We start from the raw sequence: 17992 nt of genomic DNA, 5'->3' as shown, positions 1-17992 counted from the left end.
CTTTTCCATGGGGATGGTCTTGGTCCCTGTCTCCTGTACAATGTCACGAACCTCCATCCAGAGTTCATCAGGCACTCTATCTATCAGATCTAGTCCCTTAAATCTATTTCTCACTTCTACTATATAATCATAAGGGATTTGATTTAGGTCATATCTGAATGGTCTAGTGGTTTTCCCTACTTTCTTCAATTTAAGTCTGAATTTGGCAATAAGGAGTTCATGATCTGAGCCACAGTCAGCTCCTGGTCTTGTTTCTGCTAACTATGTACAGCTTCTCCATCTTTGGCTGCAAAGAATATAATCAATCTGATTTCAGTGTTGACCATCTGGTGATGTCCACGTGTAGAGTCTTCTCTTGTGTTGTTGGAAGAGGCTGTTTGCTATGACCAGTGTGTTCTCTTGACAAAACTCTATTAGCCTTTGCCCTGCTTCATTCCGTGCTCCAAGGTCAAATTTGCCTGTTACTCCAGGTGTTTCTTGACTTCCTACTTTTGCATTCCAGTCCCCTATAATGAAAAGGACATCTTTTTTGGGTGTTAGTTCTAAAAGGTCTTGTAGGTCTTCATAGAACCGTTCAACTTCGACTTCTTCAGCGTTACTGGTTGGGGCATAGGCCTGGATTACTGTAATATTGAATGGTTAAAGTCAGGCCATGTACCTAGAGCACAGGCAGCCAAACAAAAGAAAGCTCTTTGAGGGAGAGGGTCTTGGATGGGTTTCAGTGACTGGGTCTGTAAAACTAATAATTAGCTAATTATTAGCTTTTAAAAAACATAATTGATACTTTCATTGTGATGTGTAAAAATTGATGTACATAGCTGTTAGAGTAAGTGGCTCAGCAGTAAAGAACCTTACCTGTGATGCAGGAGATGCGTAAGGAGCTGTGGGTTCGATTCTTGGACTGGGAAGATCCCCTGGAGAAAGAAATGGCAACCCACTCCAGTATTTTTGCCTGGGAAATCCCATGGACAGCCCACGAGGTCACAGAAGAGTTGGACACAACTTAAAGACTCAACAACATACCTATTAGTTTTATTTATCTCTAAGGACAAGTTTCACTCTGTGTAGGGAATTTCAGAAAATCTTTTGGCCTTGGGGATCAACATCAAATCATTGCCTTATTAAAAAGGCATTTGTTGCTTCCTTTAATTGTAGAATTACAGAGGAACAGTTTTCTCAGTCACCCAAGTGTCAGGCAATGTTCAGGTTAATAGCTAGTGTCTTGTTGATTGCTTTGACGTTCCCAGAACAGCTTTTTTAAATGTATTTTGGCTGCTTTGGGTCTTAGTCACTGCACACAAGATGTTACACTGTGCCACATGAGATCTCATCAGTAGTTCCCCAACCAAAGCTCGAACCTGCGTCTGCAAGCAGATTTTTAACCACTGGACCACCAGGGAAGTCCTATAATGTAGCACTTTTTCATACACTTTTTCACTTAAACATTATTCATATTTTCCATGTTATTGCATATTTTTGAAAGCATGATTTTAATGACTAAGATATAATTATGTGGGTATATGTGTTGCCCTGTTACTGGAAAATTTCATTTCTTGTATATTTTCACTGTTATAATGTGCAGTGAATATTATCTGACATAAATCTTAGTTCAGTTCAGTTCAGTCGCTCAGTCGTGTCCGACTCTCCGCAACCCCATGAATCACAGCACGCCAGGCCTCCCTGTCCATCACCAACTCCCGGAGTTCACTCAAACTCATGTCCACAGAGTCGGTGATGCCATCCAGCCATCTCATTCTCCGTCGTCCCCTTCTCCTCCCGCCCCCAACCTTTCCCAGCATCAGAGTCTTTTCCAGTGAGTCAACTCGTCGCATGAGGTGGCCAAAGTATTGCAGCTTCAGCTTTAGCATCAGTCCCTCCAATGAACATCCAGGATTGATCTCCTCTAGAATGGACTGGTTGGATCTCCTTGCAGTATAAGGGACTCTCAAGAGTCTTCTCCAACACCACAATTAGGGTGTCTTAAAATTATTTCCTGGTGGTGAGTCCTAGAAGTAAAGCTACCAGGTCAAAGGTTATGGATATTTTTAAGGTTCTTGAAATATTTTTTCAAACTTCTTCTAAGAATGGTTCTACCAATTTTTATAGATCCCCTGGCAACAGACAAGACTCTTTCCTTATAGCCTGTAAACTTTAGGTTCAGTTCAGTTCAGTTCAGTTCAGTCGCTCAGTCGTGTCCCGACTCTCCGCGACCCCATGAATCACAGCACGCCAGGCCTCCCTGTCCATCACCAACTCCCGGAGTACACTCAAACTCATGTCCACAGAGTCGGTGATGCCATCCAGCCATCTCATTCTCTGTCGTCCCCTTCTCCTCCCGCCCCCAACCTTTCCCAGCATCAGAGTCTTTTCCAGTGAGTCAACTCGTCGCATGAGGTGGCCAAAGTATTGCAGTTTCAGCTTTAGCATCAGTCCCTCCAATGAACATCCAGGATTGATCTCCTTTAGAATGGACTGGTTGGATCTCCTTGCAGTATAAGGGACTCTCAAGAGTCTTCTCCAACACCACAGTTCAAAAGCACCGATTCTTCGGCGATCAGCTTTCTTCACAGTCCAACTCTCACATCCATACATGACCACGGGAAAAACCATTGCCTTGACTAGACGGACCTTGGTTGGCAAAGTAATGTCTCTGCTTTTTAATATACTATCAAGGTTGGTCATAACTTTCCTTCCAAGGAGCAAGCGTCTTTTAATTTCATGGCTGCAATCAGCATCTGCAGTGATTTTGGAGCCCAAAAAAACAAAGTCTGACACTGTTTCCACTGTTTTTCCATCTATTTCCCATGAGTTTCAGAAAAACATCTATTTCTGCTTCATTGACTATGCCAAAGCCTTCGACTGTGTGGATCACAATAAACTGTGGAACACTGTGAAAGAGATGGGAATCCCAGACCACCTGACCTGCCTCTTGAGAAACCTGTATGCAGGTCAGGAAGCAACTGTTAGAACTGGACATGGAACAACAGACTGGTTCCAAAGAGGAAAAGGTGTACGTCAAGGTTGTATATTGTCACCTTGTTTATTTAACTTATATGCAGAGTACATCATGAGGAACGCTGGGCTGGAAGAAGCACAAGCTGGAATCAAGATTGCTGGGAGAAATATCAATAACCTCAGATATGCAGATGACACTACCCTTATGGCAGAAAGTGAAGAGGAACTCAAAAGCCTCTTGATGAAAGTGAAAGAGGAGAGTGAAAAGGTTGGCTTGAAGCTCAACATTCAGAAAACAAAGATCATGGCATCTGGTCCCATCACTTCATGGAAATAGATGGAAAAACTTTAGGTAGTATGTGTATTTTAAAACCTGATGGATCAAAACCTGTCATATTTTAATTTTCATAAGTTTATGATTAGTGAATAAATGAAAAATGAATTAGAATTCATTTCTAGAGTATCCATCTCTATTCTTGTGCATGAGTTGGATCGTTTAATTTTTCAATATTATTATCTGGTAAGGAAAGGTGTCTTATTATCCTTACTCTTATTAAAATTTCTAATCCATCCTGATAAATTTTATAGTCTGTCAAATTTTAAAAAAAGTATCACATCGGACCTCATAGCATTAAATCTATTTAAAATTTAGGAATAATTGACATTTTCACAATATTTAGTTTTCCCATCAAAGAACATTATTTTGCCTCTTGATTTATGACCTTACATAAAATTTTGTGGTTTTCCTCACCTAAGCCCTGCACAGTAGAATTAATTTTATCCTGCAATTGATTGCTCTATTCCCTAAATTTCTACAGCAGTTGTAATAAGAACCAGATACTGGACATAGCACTATATCAACTGCATTGCCTTGTAATCTAATTACTTAATGTGCCTTCATCTTATTTTCAATAACTTGTAATCTCCCTGAGGGCTTCCCTGGTGGCTCAATGGTAAAGAATCCTCCTGCCAGTGCAGGAGAGGCAGAAGTCGCAGGTTCAATCCCTGAGTCCAGAAGATCCCCTGGAGGAGGAAATGGCAGGCGCAGACGCGGGAGACGCCCGGCTCCGGCAGCGCAGGCGCGGGAGACGCCCGGCTCCGGCGCAACCGACCACGTGCAGAATCGTGGCTGAGATGACCTACCCCGCGCCCAGGGTTAGGGCGGTGGCCGAGAGGAGCTATACCACGTTCAGGAGGCGGTGGCTGCTTGGGCACCAGAGGGCCGAGAGGAGCTGATCTACATTCAAAGCAGGAGGCGCGGCCTTGAGGAGATACCCCTTGTCCAAGGTAAGGTACAGCGGCTGCACCTTGCTGGAGCAGCTGGGAAGAGATACTCCACAACCAAGTGGAATATAAGAATCCAGTGTTCTGGGGAGGAAGGAACAAGATGGCGGAGGGATAAGACGGCGAGACCACTTTCTCCCCCACAAATTCATCAAAAGAACATTTGAACGCGGAGTCAAGTCCACAAAACAACTTCTGAATACTGGCAGAGGACATCAGGCTCCCAGAAAAGCAGCCCATTGTCTTCTAAAGGAGAGAGAAGAAATCCAGCTCCACCCACCAGAACACCGACACATGCTTCCCTAACCAGGGAACCCGGACAATCACCCGTCCAACCCCACACACAGCGAAGAAACTACGTAATAAAGAGAACTCCACAAACTGCAAGAAGAGGGAAAGGCCACCCCAAGCAAAGCAATATAAGCAAGATGAAGAGGCAGAGAAATACCCCGCAAGTAAAGGAACAAGATAATTGCCCACCAACACAAACAAAAGAAGAAGATATAGGGAATTTACCTGATAAAGAATTTCAAATTTTGATGGTGAAAATGATTCAAAATCTTGAAAGCAAAATGGAGTTACATATAAATAACCTGGAGAAAAGGATTGAGAAGATGGAAGAAAGATTTAATAAGGACTTAGAAGAAATAAAAAAGAGTCAATATACAATGAATAATGCAATAGATGAGATCAGAAACACTCTGGAGGGAACAAACAGTAGAATAACAGAGGCAGAAGACAGGATAAGAGAACTAGAAGATAGAATTGTAGAAATAAATGAAACAGAGAGGAAAAAAGAAAAACGAATTAAAAGAAATGAGGACAATATTAGAGACCTCTGGGACAATGTTAAACGCTCCAACATTCGAATCATAGGAGTCCCAGAAGAAGAAGACAAAAAGAAAGACCATGAGAGAATACTTGAGGAGATAATAGTTGAAAACTTCCCTAAAATGGGGAAAGAAATAATCACCCAAGTCCAAGAAACCCAGAGAGTCCCCAACAGGATAAACCCAAGGCGAAATACTCCAAGACACATATTAATCAAATTAACAAAGATCAAACACAAAGAACAAATATTAAAAGCAGCAAGGGAAAAGCAGCAAATAACACATAAGGGGATTCCCATAAGGATAACAGCTGATCTTTCAACAGAAACTCTTCAGGCCAGAAGGGAGTGGCAAGACATACTTAAAGTGATGAAAGAAAATACCCTACAGCCCAGATTACTATACCCAGCAAGGATCTCATTCAAATATGAAGGAGAAATCAAAAGCTTTACAGACAAGCAAAAGCTGAGGGAATTCAGCATCACCAAACCAGCTCTCCAACAAATGCTAAAGGATCTTCTATAGACAGGAAACACAGAAAGAGTGTATAAACTTGAACCCAAAGCAATAAAGAAAATGGCTACGGGATCGTACTTATCAATAATTACCTTAAACGTAAATGGGTTGAAATTTTCAAAAAGGCTAGGAAACAATTCTCATAGCCATCAATAGTTCAGTGTTGAGTTCATGAATAGTTTTTAAAGTTTGGGACAAACTGTAGTATTTGCTATTTGAAGTACTATTTGTAATTGGCATATTACGATGTAACATTGGTCTTCATTTCCAACTTAAAACGCCTAAAAATGCCTAACAGGTTTTTAGATTTGTGAATTTTAGTTGAAATGTATTTTACGATGTTACTAAACCTGCAGAAATATTGAAATATTTCAGAGAACTTATTCACTGTACATTTAATTTATTTTATTTATAAAAGTTATGAACTGTAGAAAGTTTTACTTGTTGGGTCAAATGCTTGTTGCTTCAAATGCTTTTTGCATTTGAAGTGCTAGTTACAAGAAAATCAAATACCTTCAATGTATAAATGCTATTAAGTTTTTAAAGGACTCTGGAGTATAAGTAAGTTTGTTTAAAGAAATTTAGTCTGTTCAACTTGAAAAAAAAAATAAAATTGGATTATTTGATTTAAAAAAAAAAGAACCAGATACTGGACATAGCACTATATCAACTGCATTGCCTTGTAATCTAATTACTTAATGTGCCTTCATCTTATTTTCAATAACTTGTAATCTCCCTGAGGGCTTCCCTGGTGGCTCAATGGTAAAGAATCCTCCTGCCAGTGCAGGAGAGGCAGAAGACGCAGGTTCGATCCCTGAGTCCAGAAGATCCCCTGGAGGAGGAAATGGCAACCCACTCCAGCCTTCTTGCCTGGGAAATCCCATGGACAGAGGAGCCTGGTGGGCTACAGTCCACAGGGTCACAGAAGGTTGGACCCAACTTAGAGACTAAACAACAACGAATCTCCTTAAGGGGAGGAACCAGACCTTCAGAAACTCATGTGTTCTGCGCATAGCTGAGCACTTATTAAACACAGGCTCATAGTCCTTGCTAAACACAGGAGTGACTGGAGCTGGGGCTCAGTCCCCTGCCCACATTCATCTTCAGGAAACTCAGCTCATTCTGCTAGGCGCTGGAGGCAGGCTGTGATCAATAGCTCAGGTGAGGAGCTTTGTGGAAAAGTCTTTCGTCTCTCTGCACCTTGGTGCTCAGGTCATGTTGTGTTTACAGGCAAACTGGCGTGGACCGTATGGGCTCCCCACTGACTCAAACCCCATGGAGCCGGTTGCCCCCAATAGGCCCAGAGACTGGAGAGCACCACACGGCAGGTCCCGGATCGCGCCCTGTTTCCGTAAGACAGATTTCTTAATACTTAAGTGCACCATTTTCATTGTTTGTTGGAAAGCAAGCAAACATAATTGGAACACTTTCACACGAGCTCAGTAGCATAAAACATCTCTCTGATCCGCTTCCTGAAAGTCAGTGGCTTGTGAGAATATACAGGAGGTAGGAGGATTGATTCATTATTTTGTGAAATACAAACATGGCCTGAATTAAATCAGAGTCTAGGTGTCAAGGAAATATCTGATGGTCAGGATGGTGTAGTAAGGAAAACAGTGTGAAGGTTCAGTCAGGAGGGGCTTCCCTGGGGGCTCAGATGGTAAAGAATCTGCCTGTGATGGAGGAGACCTGAGTTCGATCCCTGGGTTGGGAAAATCCCCTGGAGAAGGAAATGGCAACCTACTCCAGTATTCTTGCCTGGAGAATTCCATGGACAGGTAGATCTGTGTTTGCAGCCTGTCACACAAACTCTCTGTATGATTTGGTATAAATTAATCTCCCTTAATTTTCTTATTTATAAAAGGACAGTAATGAGTCCCACCTCAAAGAATTGTTATAAGGATTAAATGAATTTATAGATGTTAAATAATGCCTGGCATAGATTAAAAGCACAGTAAAATACTCTGCCATTTTTACTAGTTCTCTTTTTTTTTTGGCCCAGCCACATGGCATCAGGGATCTTAGTTCCCTGATCAGGGATTGAGCCCTGGCCATGGCAGTGAAAATGCTGAGTCCCTAACCATGGACTACCAGAGAAGTCCTAAACTCTCATCTTTATAGCTAATCTGTACCATGTTCACTGCAGTGTAGAGGCACTGTCTTCTTCACCCAAGCTCAGTTCAGCAAAGCAATTATGGAAAGCCTGAGAAAGCTATGCTGCTGGTAGGAAGCATAATCATATTTCCCCCAGATTTATACTGACTGCTCACTGCACTCTAATATAAGCAACTATTTAAAAAAAATTTTTTTTAATTAATTTTTATTTTTGGCCACATAGCATATAGAATCTTAGTTCCCTGACCAGGCATTGAACCCACACACCCTGCGTTGGAAGTGTGGAGCCTTAACCACTGGACAGCCAAAGAAGTACCTAACTTGTGTCTCTTTGATAAAATATAGAAGAATCTCAATTGTGGGAACATAAAGCCTAGAGAGAGAAAAACCAACTGAGGGCAGTGCTTTCTCTCACATTCCTTCTGCCTCCTTGGGCACAGCAATAAAACTCATCCCCAGAAGGCAAGAGTTGCAAAGCTTTAATATTTAGCCTCAGAATATTGTGGCTTAGAGTGGAATCATAAAAGCAGTCAAACATCACAATTTTAAAAAGTCAGATGCTTCCCAAATGCAGAATAACATTTCTATCATAATTTAAGAATTTTATGTGATTAATGTTCTAATCCATATTTACTTATTAGGGCTTTATCAGATTAAAAGATAGTTCAATTCAGTCGCTCAGTCGTGTCCGATTCTCTGTGACCCCATGAATCACAGCACGCCAGGCCTCCCTGTCTATCACCAACTCCCAGAGTTCACTCAAACTCATGTCCATCGAGTTGGTTAGTTACACAATTAAAGTATATTTTGATATTTGTGTTTAGTAGACCTTATACTTAGCAACATCTAAATAAAAGTTTTTCAAATAAGCTAATGAAAGAATGAATAGACCGAGAGACTGACTGAAGCCTATACAGATTTTCTTTCGTCTTTTTAAGAACTGCATTTAACAAGAACGTATTATCCTTTATTTAGCTCAGAGGAAGACATCTACAAAACCATGGGTTGAGTGCACTACCTGATAGCGTAGAACGGTCACCTCTTCGAGAAAGATCTCTTACCACGGAACAGTTTTCACGGCCCAGCACTACCCAAACATTTCGGGTAGGTTCTCTGTTAACCATAACTCTGATTCTTAAAAGTATTCGAAGCAATAAAACTCATCCTTCATTTTATTTTTCTTCTAACAGTCAGATACACCTCGAAAAGCTTCACTGACACTGATGGAATTTGCTGGGCACGTGTGGACAGGTCAAAGTTTTTTAACAGGTCAGTGTTTTCCATATACAAACAAAATGACGTCGTATGTGAAATTTCAAGTTTTCAAGATTCTCTACCTTGAGAGGACCAAGTGTTTGTAGTCTTTGGTTTTATCTCAGGAATTTTTATAAAGAGCAAAATACAAAGACAAGCACTTCTCAACTGTTGGTTAAAATAACAAAAATCTTCTGAGGACATGTGAAGATCTAACTGGTTTTTTTAAGAAACAGTTCATGAATCCAGTAGCATCTCATCTGGCAAACAGATACTCTGAGGAGTTGCAGGGCATGGACAGCTTTTATAAAAGGAAGGCAGGATAAGGAAAGGAAGTCATAAACAAAGAAAAAAGGAAAGTTCATTGGAGGAAAAGAGAGGTTTAAGTGATGATGGCTTCTCATTGGCTGAGCTGCTGGGTTTCCCATTGGCTGGGCTTGTTGCTAGGCAACAAGGAAGCCTTTCCTCCTCCTGCTGAGGTAGGAATGTGGCTGGGCTGCCTGTTTTGGAGACCAAGATAGTTTCTTTCTGCTGTGCTTAGTCACTCAGTCGTGTCCGACTTTTTGCAACTCCAAGGACTGTAGCCCTCCAGGCTCCTCTGTCTGTGGGGTTCTCCAGGAGTGGATTGCCATGCCCTTCTCCCAGGGATCTTCCCAAGTCAGGGAAAAAACCCAGGTCTCCCGCATTGTAGGCAGATTCTTTATTGTCTGAGATACCAGGGAAGCCCAAGAATACTGGAGTGGGTAGCTTATCCCTTCTCCAGGGGATCTTCCCAACCCAGGAATCGAACTGGGTCTTTTGCATTGCAGGCAGATTCTTTACCAGCTGTCTTCCTATTGGGATTTTTGGAGTGGTAAGCAGGACACAAGAGCTCCCTCTACTGGCCTTCTGACCCCAACTTTGGCTGAGGTTTCCTTTTATTGATTTTCATAATCTTAAAGGAGAAAATGCCCAAAGGTTCTGAATAACTTAGGGCCTCACCCACGTAAAAAAGAAAATGCTGTCTTATGAGAAATCAATGTCTTTCTCTGTTGTAGAGTTTCTACACTTTTCTTCTAAATGAAACTCTATACTTTTAGATTCTCTTTGAAGATCTAATTACAAAAATGCTTCACAAAAGTAATAATACAAATATTCCAGTTATTTTATGATTTAGAGTTTTACAGATGAATACTTATTCTTAGCTAGTATATCATTTAAAGAATGAAGTTTCTAGACTGAACTCAGGCCAATGATATTTTAATTTTCCAAACCATTACCAGCATTTTTATTTAAGGAGGTAACGGCATTGTCCCCTGGAAAAGGGATATGGCAACCCACTCCAGTACTCTTGCCTGGAAAATCGCATGGACAGAGGAGCCTGGTGGGCTACAGTCCATGGGGTTGCAAAGTATCTGTCATGACTCAATGACTAAACCAGCACCACCGCATAGCCTCGTCATGATGTGTGTCACTCTGGAATCAAATGCCTAACTCCAGAACCTATTGGCTGAGCACTTTGGGAGAGCCTCAGCCTCTCCTGAGGGGCTTCCTTGGTGGCTCAGTGGTAAAGAATCTACCTGCCAGTGCAGGAGATGCAAGAGAGGTGGGTTCAATTCCAGGTTCGGAAAGATCCCCGGGAGGAGGAAATGCAACCCACTGCAGTATTCTTACCTGGGAAATCCCATAGACAGAGGAACCTGGTGAGCTACAGTCCACGGGGTCACAAAAGAGTCAGACACGATTAAGCAGCTAAACAAAGAAAACAACAATCTCTCTGGATCTTAGTTCTTTTATAATAGACTAATTATTGGGAAAACGTACGGAAAGGACCTAGCCAGATGTCAGGGATGCACTGTTCGCTCAAAAATTATGAACCATTTGTATTATAAGTAATCTGAAATGTAGAGGATAATTTGCTGTTTTAAGGGAAATACTTAATATAGTATCATTTTAAAATAAATCTAGTATAATTCAAGCATTGGGACAATCTCGGCTTATCACCGTTTTTCATCAGCCCAGCATAGTGATGTCCAAGATTCTTTACTCGTCTGAAATTCCCCTTGTTATCTGTGCTCGTAGCTCTAAGCTGCCAGGCCTTTTTGTTGCTCTCTTCCTTATACACTCCCCAGCAGTGTTTGCTGCCGTTTTCAATGACAGCAGTTCTTTCTGTAAACGGCAGCCATGGTCCTTGAGAGACAGGAGAGTGAGGGGGGATAAATGTGATCTCTGCAGATGGCCAGTAGACGGTGGTGCTGAGGAGTTTTGATGAATTTGATTTTGGAGATGTTGATCGAAGTGTGCTAAGTGGAAAAGTGGAATAGCACATAGCAAGAGAGGTTAGGAAGGGGGAACCGAACTCTGAATTTGTTTAAAATCTACACTCTCACTTTTTCACCAAATACTAAGTTACTGTATTCTCTTACTATTGCTGGTTGGAGCCCTCTTTCATGTCTATAGAAGTGATGGAAGGGAGACTTCCCTGGTGGTCCACTGGCTAAGCTCCATGCTGCCAATGCAGGGGGCTCAGGTTCGATCCCTGGTCAGGGAACTAGATCCCACATGCTGCAACTGAGATGGGGAACAGCCAAAATAAAATTAAAGCAAAATAAAGTAGTAATGTGATTTTTTACAAAGCAACGAAAGGTATATGAGAGAGATGATCCTGTATTTCTAACGATGTATTTTCTGATGAGCAGGCATGTGGTTTCTGCTTACCTTTGTTCCCAGATCCAAAAGCAGCAGGGGCTATAAACTTACCAACATTTGTTCTGTAGCAGGAAAAATGAGAGGCCAATAGTGGGAAGGACTTCTCAAGGCAGCTGACAGTTATCTGGGACAACTCACAGGCAGGACCCAGGCCCGGTTAAGGGGAGCACCGCTCCTTCTTCTCAGCACCCCAAATGGCAGTTTCTCCATATGACTGTTCCCTGATTTGTGTAGAAGTGACATTACAATTTTTTTAATTAAAAAAATATATATCATCTGCACGGAACATACAAACATGATCCTTTTGAGAGCTGAGGTTTGTAAAAACATCTGAATGAGAACTTTGCTTGGTGTTTCAGGCTCACAGTATCCACCTAAATCTTTCCAGAGGACAACACTGACTTTAAGAAAGAGATTCCAAGTGGCCTCCTGATGTGACGTCACCAGAACGCCAACCCTTCTGGAGCATTCAAAGCCTCAGCACACCATTTATCACTTGAAAAATGGAAGAAGTATTATGTTATGTATCTGACAGTCTGAGATGTTAGACTGCCTGAGATAAATGCAAACAAATAAACAATTTAATTTTGAACACTTTGCATTGTTAAGAGAACATGAGTCAGAGTTACCAACCACCTCCTTTACCGGAAGCATTCCAATACGGGTTCTTTAGGTTTTGCTCCGGAGAAGGCAATGGCAAGCCACTCCAGTACTCTTGCCTAGAAAATCCCATGGATGGAGGAGCCTGGTAGGCTGCAGTCCGTGGGGTCGCTAGGGGTCGGACACGACTGAGCGACTTCACTTTCACTTTTCACTTTCACACATTGGAGAAGGAAATGGCGGCCCGCTCCAGTGTTCTTGCCTGGAGAATCCCGGGGACGGGAGCCTGGTGGGCTTCCGTCTGTGGGGTCACACGGAGTCGGACACGACTGAAGTGACTTAGCAGCAGCAGCAGCAGCAGGCTTTGCTCAGACGAATCTAGATTGTGTTTATAATCCGTCCTTTTACCAGTTAAAAGACTTCCACATGCTTAATGTGTGTATTCACACACTAATATATGAAAGTATATTATTTAGGAATATGCCTTTTTATCTAGCAGTGTGTAACTATGTCATGGCATTTTTTTTTTGTCTCGTTCTGTTATTAATGCCATCAAAAGCCTAGTCACTAACAGATATTACTCGCTCCTTAGAAGATAGAAAAGTTGGTACAGTATGCTAGGTTGACTGATATTCACATTGTTTTGGTTGCTGTGCTGACTTAGAGGAAGGTCAGTGGTTAAGTGTCTTAAGGCAATTTCGTTTTTACTAGTTTTCATGCTCAAATTCAGGCAGTCTATTTAAAATACAATAGAAGTATCCCAAATTGATTGCTTTTGTAAAAGCTGAATATAAATGTATTGAAACCATATTGCATATGGTTTCATCTTTACTATTAATAACCGAAGTGCTCATCCACTGGTGGGAAGTGTTTGCAGCAGCATCTTCCTCATTTTAACACAATCTGAACCCTGCTTAAACAGTCACTTCTGCAGAAAACCTTCCCAGACCCCTCTGTCTCAACAACAGCTCTCTCCACCCTCTGCCCTCTAGCCCTGCCATATTTTCCTTCAGAGCACATGTCCTGATCTGATATTAACATAGAAAATTGAACAGAGAAGGTGCGGGAACAGTATCAGTTGGAGGCAACCCTCTAGGGTCCTATATCTTTAATAGTGACTGAAATCCTTGGACGCAGATATTCTTAGATCTCAAATGGCCATAATGTCTTCTTTTCTATCAGAGAAGTATAGTCTATGCATATAAAGTGCCTGTAAAAAAAGGTAAAAGAAAGTCAGCACAATGACTAGAATAATCTGATTATTAGTCAACCTGGCATACTGTACCAACTTTTCTAAAGGAGGGAGTAACATCTATTAGTGACTAGGATTTTAATGGCATTAATAATAGAATGAGACAGAAGTCAAGACAGTTATATACTGCTAGATTAAAAAGGCATATTCCTAAATAATATACTTTCATATATTAGTGTGAATACATGCACTAAGCATGTGTGTGACTGTGTGACAGCCATCCTGGATTTATTACTTCATCAAATATTTATCAAGCACCTTCTTCGTGTAATATTCTGGAACATTGGGCTGAACAAGACAAAGACTTTGCCCGAATAGAACTTATATTCTCGTGGAGAACACAGAGTATAAACAAATCAATAGAAATATAAGGTCAGATAATAATAAATGCTATGAAGAAAGATAAAATACGGCCATGTGACAGGATGGAAAGAGTTGCAAGTTTAGACAGAATAATCAGGAAAGGCTTTATTGCAAAGAGTATTTGAGCAAAGACTCAAAGAAAATGAGAAAAGAAGTCATATAGAGATGAAAAAAAAAAAAGAATTCTAGACAGAGGGGAAAACACACAGCCTAAAACAGGAGCATACCTGGAAGTTTAGAGAGCAGTAAAGAGGCCCACTGAACAGGGGATGGACTTAGCAAGGGGGTAAATAATAAGAGAGGAAATCAGTAAAATAACAGGGGCAAGGGATTAAGATTCTTTTTGGCGATGGGAGTTATAAGCTACCTGAAACCAGAAGCCACTGGAGGATTTTGAGGACAGAGTGATGTAATCTGATGTCAGATGATGTTTCAGATTAGATGACAGAGGGGCAGCTGGTGACAAGTCAGAGACTTTGGGTGTGTTCTCAAATTTGAACCAGTAGGATCTGCTGTTGGATTGGATGAGGAGGGTAACAAAAAAACAAAAAGGAATGCAGGTTGACCCCAAGGCTTTGGTTTAATACTTGGAAAAATGATGTTGACATTTTCCAAAATCAGAAAGAATTCAAGAGAAGCAGATTTGAAAGCATGTTGGGATGTGTTTGTTTGATGCCTATTAGATGTCTAAGTGGAGATGTTACACTGGGGTTTAGAGAGGAGGTTCAGACTGGGGAAATATATATGCATATATATACATATAGATGCAGCTATATATACCCCCAGATATTTTATATATATATATAAAATACTGGTATAATTTAAGTACTGAAATGGATGAGCTAACCAAGCGAGTGGAGAATGGAAAAGCAAAGAAAAAGGAGAGTTCGCGCTCTAGGTATTTTACCATCTAATGGTATGTGGTGCAAAGAGAAACTAGCAAAGCAGAAAGAATGGCTGGTGAGGGAGAAAACAATCCAGAGAATATGGAATCCTCAAAGTTAAACGGGGCAGGGGTTCAAGGAAGTAGTAAGCACTCACATATGTTGAATGCTGTTGATAAGTCAATTTAGATAGGGTCTGAGAAATGACTTAAAGGGTTAGCTACATGGAATAGGGCTTCCCTCATAGCTCAGTTGGTAAAGAATACGCCTGCAATGCAGGTAGACCCTGGTTCGATTCCTGGGTCAGGAAGATCCCCTGGAGAAGGGATAGGCTACCCACTCCAGTGTTCTTCTTGTGGCTCAGCTGGTAAAGAATCCGCCCGCAATGCGAGAGACCTGGGTTCCTTCCCTGGGTTGGGAAGATCCCCTGGAGAAGGAAAGGCTACCCACTCCAGTATTCTGGCCTAGAGAATTCCATGGACTGCATAGTCCATGGGGTCGCAAAGAGACACAACTGAGCGACTTTAAAAAAAAAAAAAAAGAACATGGAAGATATTGGTGATCTTGACAAGATCTGTGCTAGGAGAATAGTCAAGGCAAAACTCTGACTGCAGAGGCTTCAGGAGAGAATACAGGGAGTGGAATTAAAGACAACAGGAATTTATACTGATGCCTTCATGTGTGTGAGTATATAGATAACATAGTTCTGTATCCAGCCAGAATTTTTCAGTCTAAAATACCTTTTCCATACTGGGAACCATTCCAAGTGACAGAAAATTTAAGTAAATCCAAGTGTCAACATTTATAAAGCTCTTCTGTAGTTTATAACATATTCTGGCCTACCACTTTAACTGTCAAAAGCACTTATTTCAAGCTGGACAGAGTAGCCAACAAAGACCTTCCAAGTGAGAAGGAATTCATCCTTTACTCTAGAATGAATCTTCGGGAGGGAAGGTTCACACCTTCCTACTCAGTTGGATTCATTCCACGAGGCTGACAATCAACACGGTTACAAAAGCTGACAGTCTTGACCTTGGCAGAGCACTGTTCCCTATACAGAGGATCCTTCCACTTTATGGTCGACTCACTGTGGACTTTGTCACCAGGAGAGAAAGGATGAGGCTGTACATTTCTTGCAGGCCTGGCCATTTGACTGGTTTCATCTGATATTTCAATATTCCAAGGCAGTATGAGAAGGTCCCATCTGGTAACAAGGAAACCATAGGAAAGATGAAAGGGAACAAAATAGAAGGCTTTTATTGTGTTGCCCCTTTAAAAAAAAACAAACTTCAGTGCCTCTTCCTCACTCACCAATTGTCTTCAAAATAGAAATAAAACATTTAAGCCCAGCAGTCAAGCTCTGTTTCAGCTTGCTCCATGCCGCCAGTCAAATCATCTTGGTCTTGTCACTATGAGTTGACCCGTGTGCAAACAGGAGCCCCTCCATCGCCTTTTGAATCCCTCATATCCCGCCCTGGGTGGGGGCATTTCTTGGCTCACATTTGCTGTCCCGGGATCACTCACCCCCACTCCCGGGATCACCCACCCCCAGTCCCGGCTCGCCCTGTTTCTCCACTTCCGAGGGCAGCACTTGTATGTTACAGTTCTTGTTTTGTCCACAGAGATTAGCAGAGAGTCAGATATATACAAACCCTGTACTTTTATATGTATAACTGACCTTGAAGTTCAGCCTCGATCCATTTTTTGGAGAGATCTTAGTCATGTGGGATCTTCATTCCTGAACAAGTAGAAGTGCTGAGTCTTAATCACAGGGCCACTGGGAAGTTCTACCCTTATCCTTTATAGAGGAGGAAATGAAAGTCCAGGAAGATACACTAACAGATATTGCACAGATACACTTTTTTAAAGTCTTAAAGTAATTAAACAATATAGATGTGAATCACATAAAAGCACAAGTTTCTTCATTCCCAAATGATCAAGTTGCTCAGTATTTTTCTTTCCAGATATCAGTCTAGCGGTAGAGAAGGGGGGAAAAAAAGCCTCCCAGAGAGGGCATTAGGTCATACACTTGGTTCTGTGACTTGCTTATTTTTTTCACTTAATATTTCACAAACATTGTTCTATGTCAGTATATGTTGATGACTTGAAATCCAGTTAGAGAAAAGTCTTAGGTTTCCTCTGCAGGTGGCTGTGAGCAAACTATATAGTAGCTTGCTGGTAAAACTAATCCAATTAAGCAAAGTAAAAATGCAGGATATTCTCTCTGCATCCTGCTGTTGTGTAAAAATTGTATAAATCTTAATTTTATGTTGAACTGGTTCATAGTGCTTTTCAGGTCTACTCTATCCTCCTTTTCTGCCTATTAATTTTTGAGTTTGATATTGAAATTACAAGTAAAAATCTTAATTTATCTACTTTAAAAATAATTTTAATATATAGTGGAACTGAATGTAACTCTGTTCTGTATTTCTCACATCTCCTGTAAATGTGTTATCATACTTTCATAATTTAGAAAAGAAAAAAAAATGCAGGGTATTCTCAATACTTCACCTTCGTTGGCACTTTTCCTACAATTTAAGGACCTTCTGCTAGGAGAGGAACACTCCCCTGTCAGCCCCTTTTCGAGGAAGTATCAAGAGTAGAGAGGGAAAGGAGAGTCAGGACTGGGAACCTGGAGAAAAGGGAGGCATTGAGAGTCACAGAACCCAGGCCCTGGGCAGAACCTTCTGTCTTTGCCTTTTCCCTCTGCGGGCTCAGCGGTGTGTTGCCTTTCCCTTTTCAGCGTGCTCCCCAACTGCTTCTCCTTATCAAACCCTCCTCTCCCAGCATCTCTTACCTTCACAGCTTTCAGAGACCCCCCCCCACCTCCATCCTCACCCACCCGCCCTTATCTTGTTCTCTTGGGGTGCTAACTTTTCTTGGTCCCGAAAAATATTCTGAAACATACTTGGATCACAGCTTGGATTACTCAACTCACCTGTGTCGCAATTGGCCGCCCCAAAACAGCCTGATAACTGGTGCCCCGAAGGTCGTGCCCCTAAGGCTACTCAGCATCAGAGCAGGTAGCTGCCCGGGTGACCCTAATGTGGAAGCCAAGCGGAGTGCAAAGGAGCAAGGTTAGATACCCAGCCGGGGGCGAAAAATGAGCTCCAGAGGCTGAGCTTCAAAACAGATGCTTTTTTTTGTCCCCCCATTTTAAAACATCCTGCTCGCTGTACACCTGAAGTTGTCCGGGACCCAGCAGCTGCTGGGCATAACCCACGCAGCCTCCCGGCCCCTGGATGCCTCTC

General features: G+C 41.7%; 1 protein-coding gene and 1 long non-coding RNA gene across 6 annotated transcripts in view; one reads left to right on the top strand and one right to left on the bottom strand.

Annotated features, from left to right (window-relative positions):
• Nucleotides 1–12329, top strand: part of FAM149A (family with sequence similarity 149 member A) — a 52120-nt gene extending 39791 nt beyond the window's left edge. Inside the window, exons 11-14 of one of the 2 annotated variants that reach the window (XM_055416434.2) lie at nucleotides 6816–6936; nucleotides 8676–8804; nucleotides 8891–8969; nucleotides 12002–12329. In XM_055416434.2, coding sequence (XP_055272409.2) covers nucleotides 6816–6936; nucleotides 8676–8804; nucleotides 8891–8969; nucleotides 12002–12075 — 403 coding nt within the window. In that variant the 3' untranslated portion in view covers nucleotides 12076–12329. The remainder of the gene's footprint in view (nucleotides 1–6815; nucleotides 6937–8675; nucleotides 8805–8890; nucleotides 8970–12001) is intronic. The other variant, XM_088832569.1, reaches the window with a different exon arrangement.
• LOC129549323 (uncharacterized) lies at nucleotides 10999–17939 on the bottom strand. 4 transcript variants are annotated; one of them, XR_016036463.1, is made up of 5 exons: nucleotides 17680–17939; nucleotides 16053–16479; nucleotides 15830–15945; nucleotides 11360–11863; nucleotides 10999–11236 (listed from the first exon to the last, which is right to left on the bottom strand). It is a non-coding gene; the product is annotated as an uncharacterized LOC129549323 (long non-coding RNA). The 4 variants fall into 4 exon arrangements; XR_016036461.1 differs by having other exon boundaries at nucleotides 10999–11863; XR_016036464.1 differs by lacking the exon at nucleotides 17680–17939 and adding an exon at nucleotides 17253–17438 and having other exon boundaries at nucleotides 10999–11863.
• Between the last annotated feature and the right edge of the window lie 53 nt (nucleotides 17940–17992).

Source organism: Moschus berezovskii, chromosome 26, assembly GCF_049115385.1.
Source record: "Moschus berezovskii isolate FMDL1 chromosome 26, NW_MosBer_1.0, whole genome shotgun sequence".
Taxonomy (NCBI): Eukaryota; Metazoa; Chordata; class Mammalia; order Artiodactyla; family Moschidae; genus Moschus; species Moschus berezovskii.
This window is presented reverse-complemented; position numbering and strand designations above follow the sequence as displayed.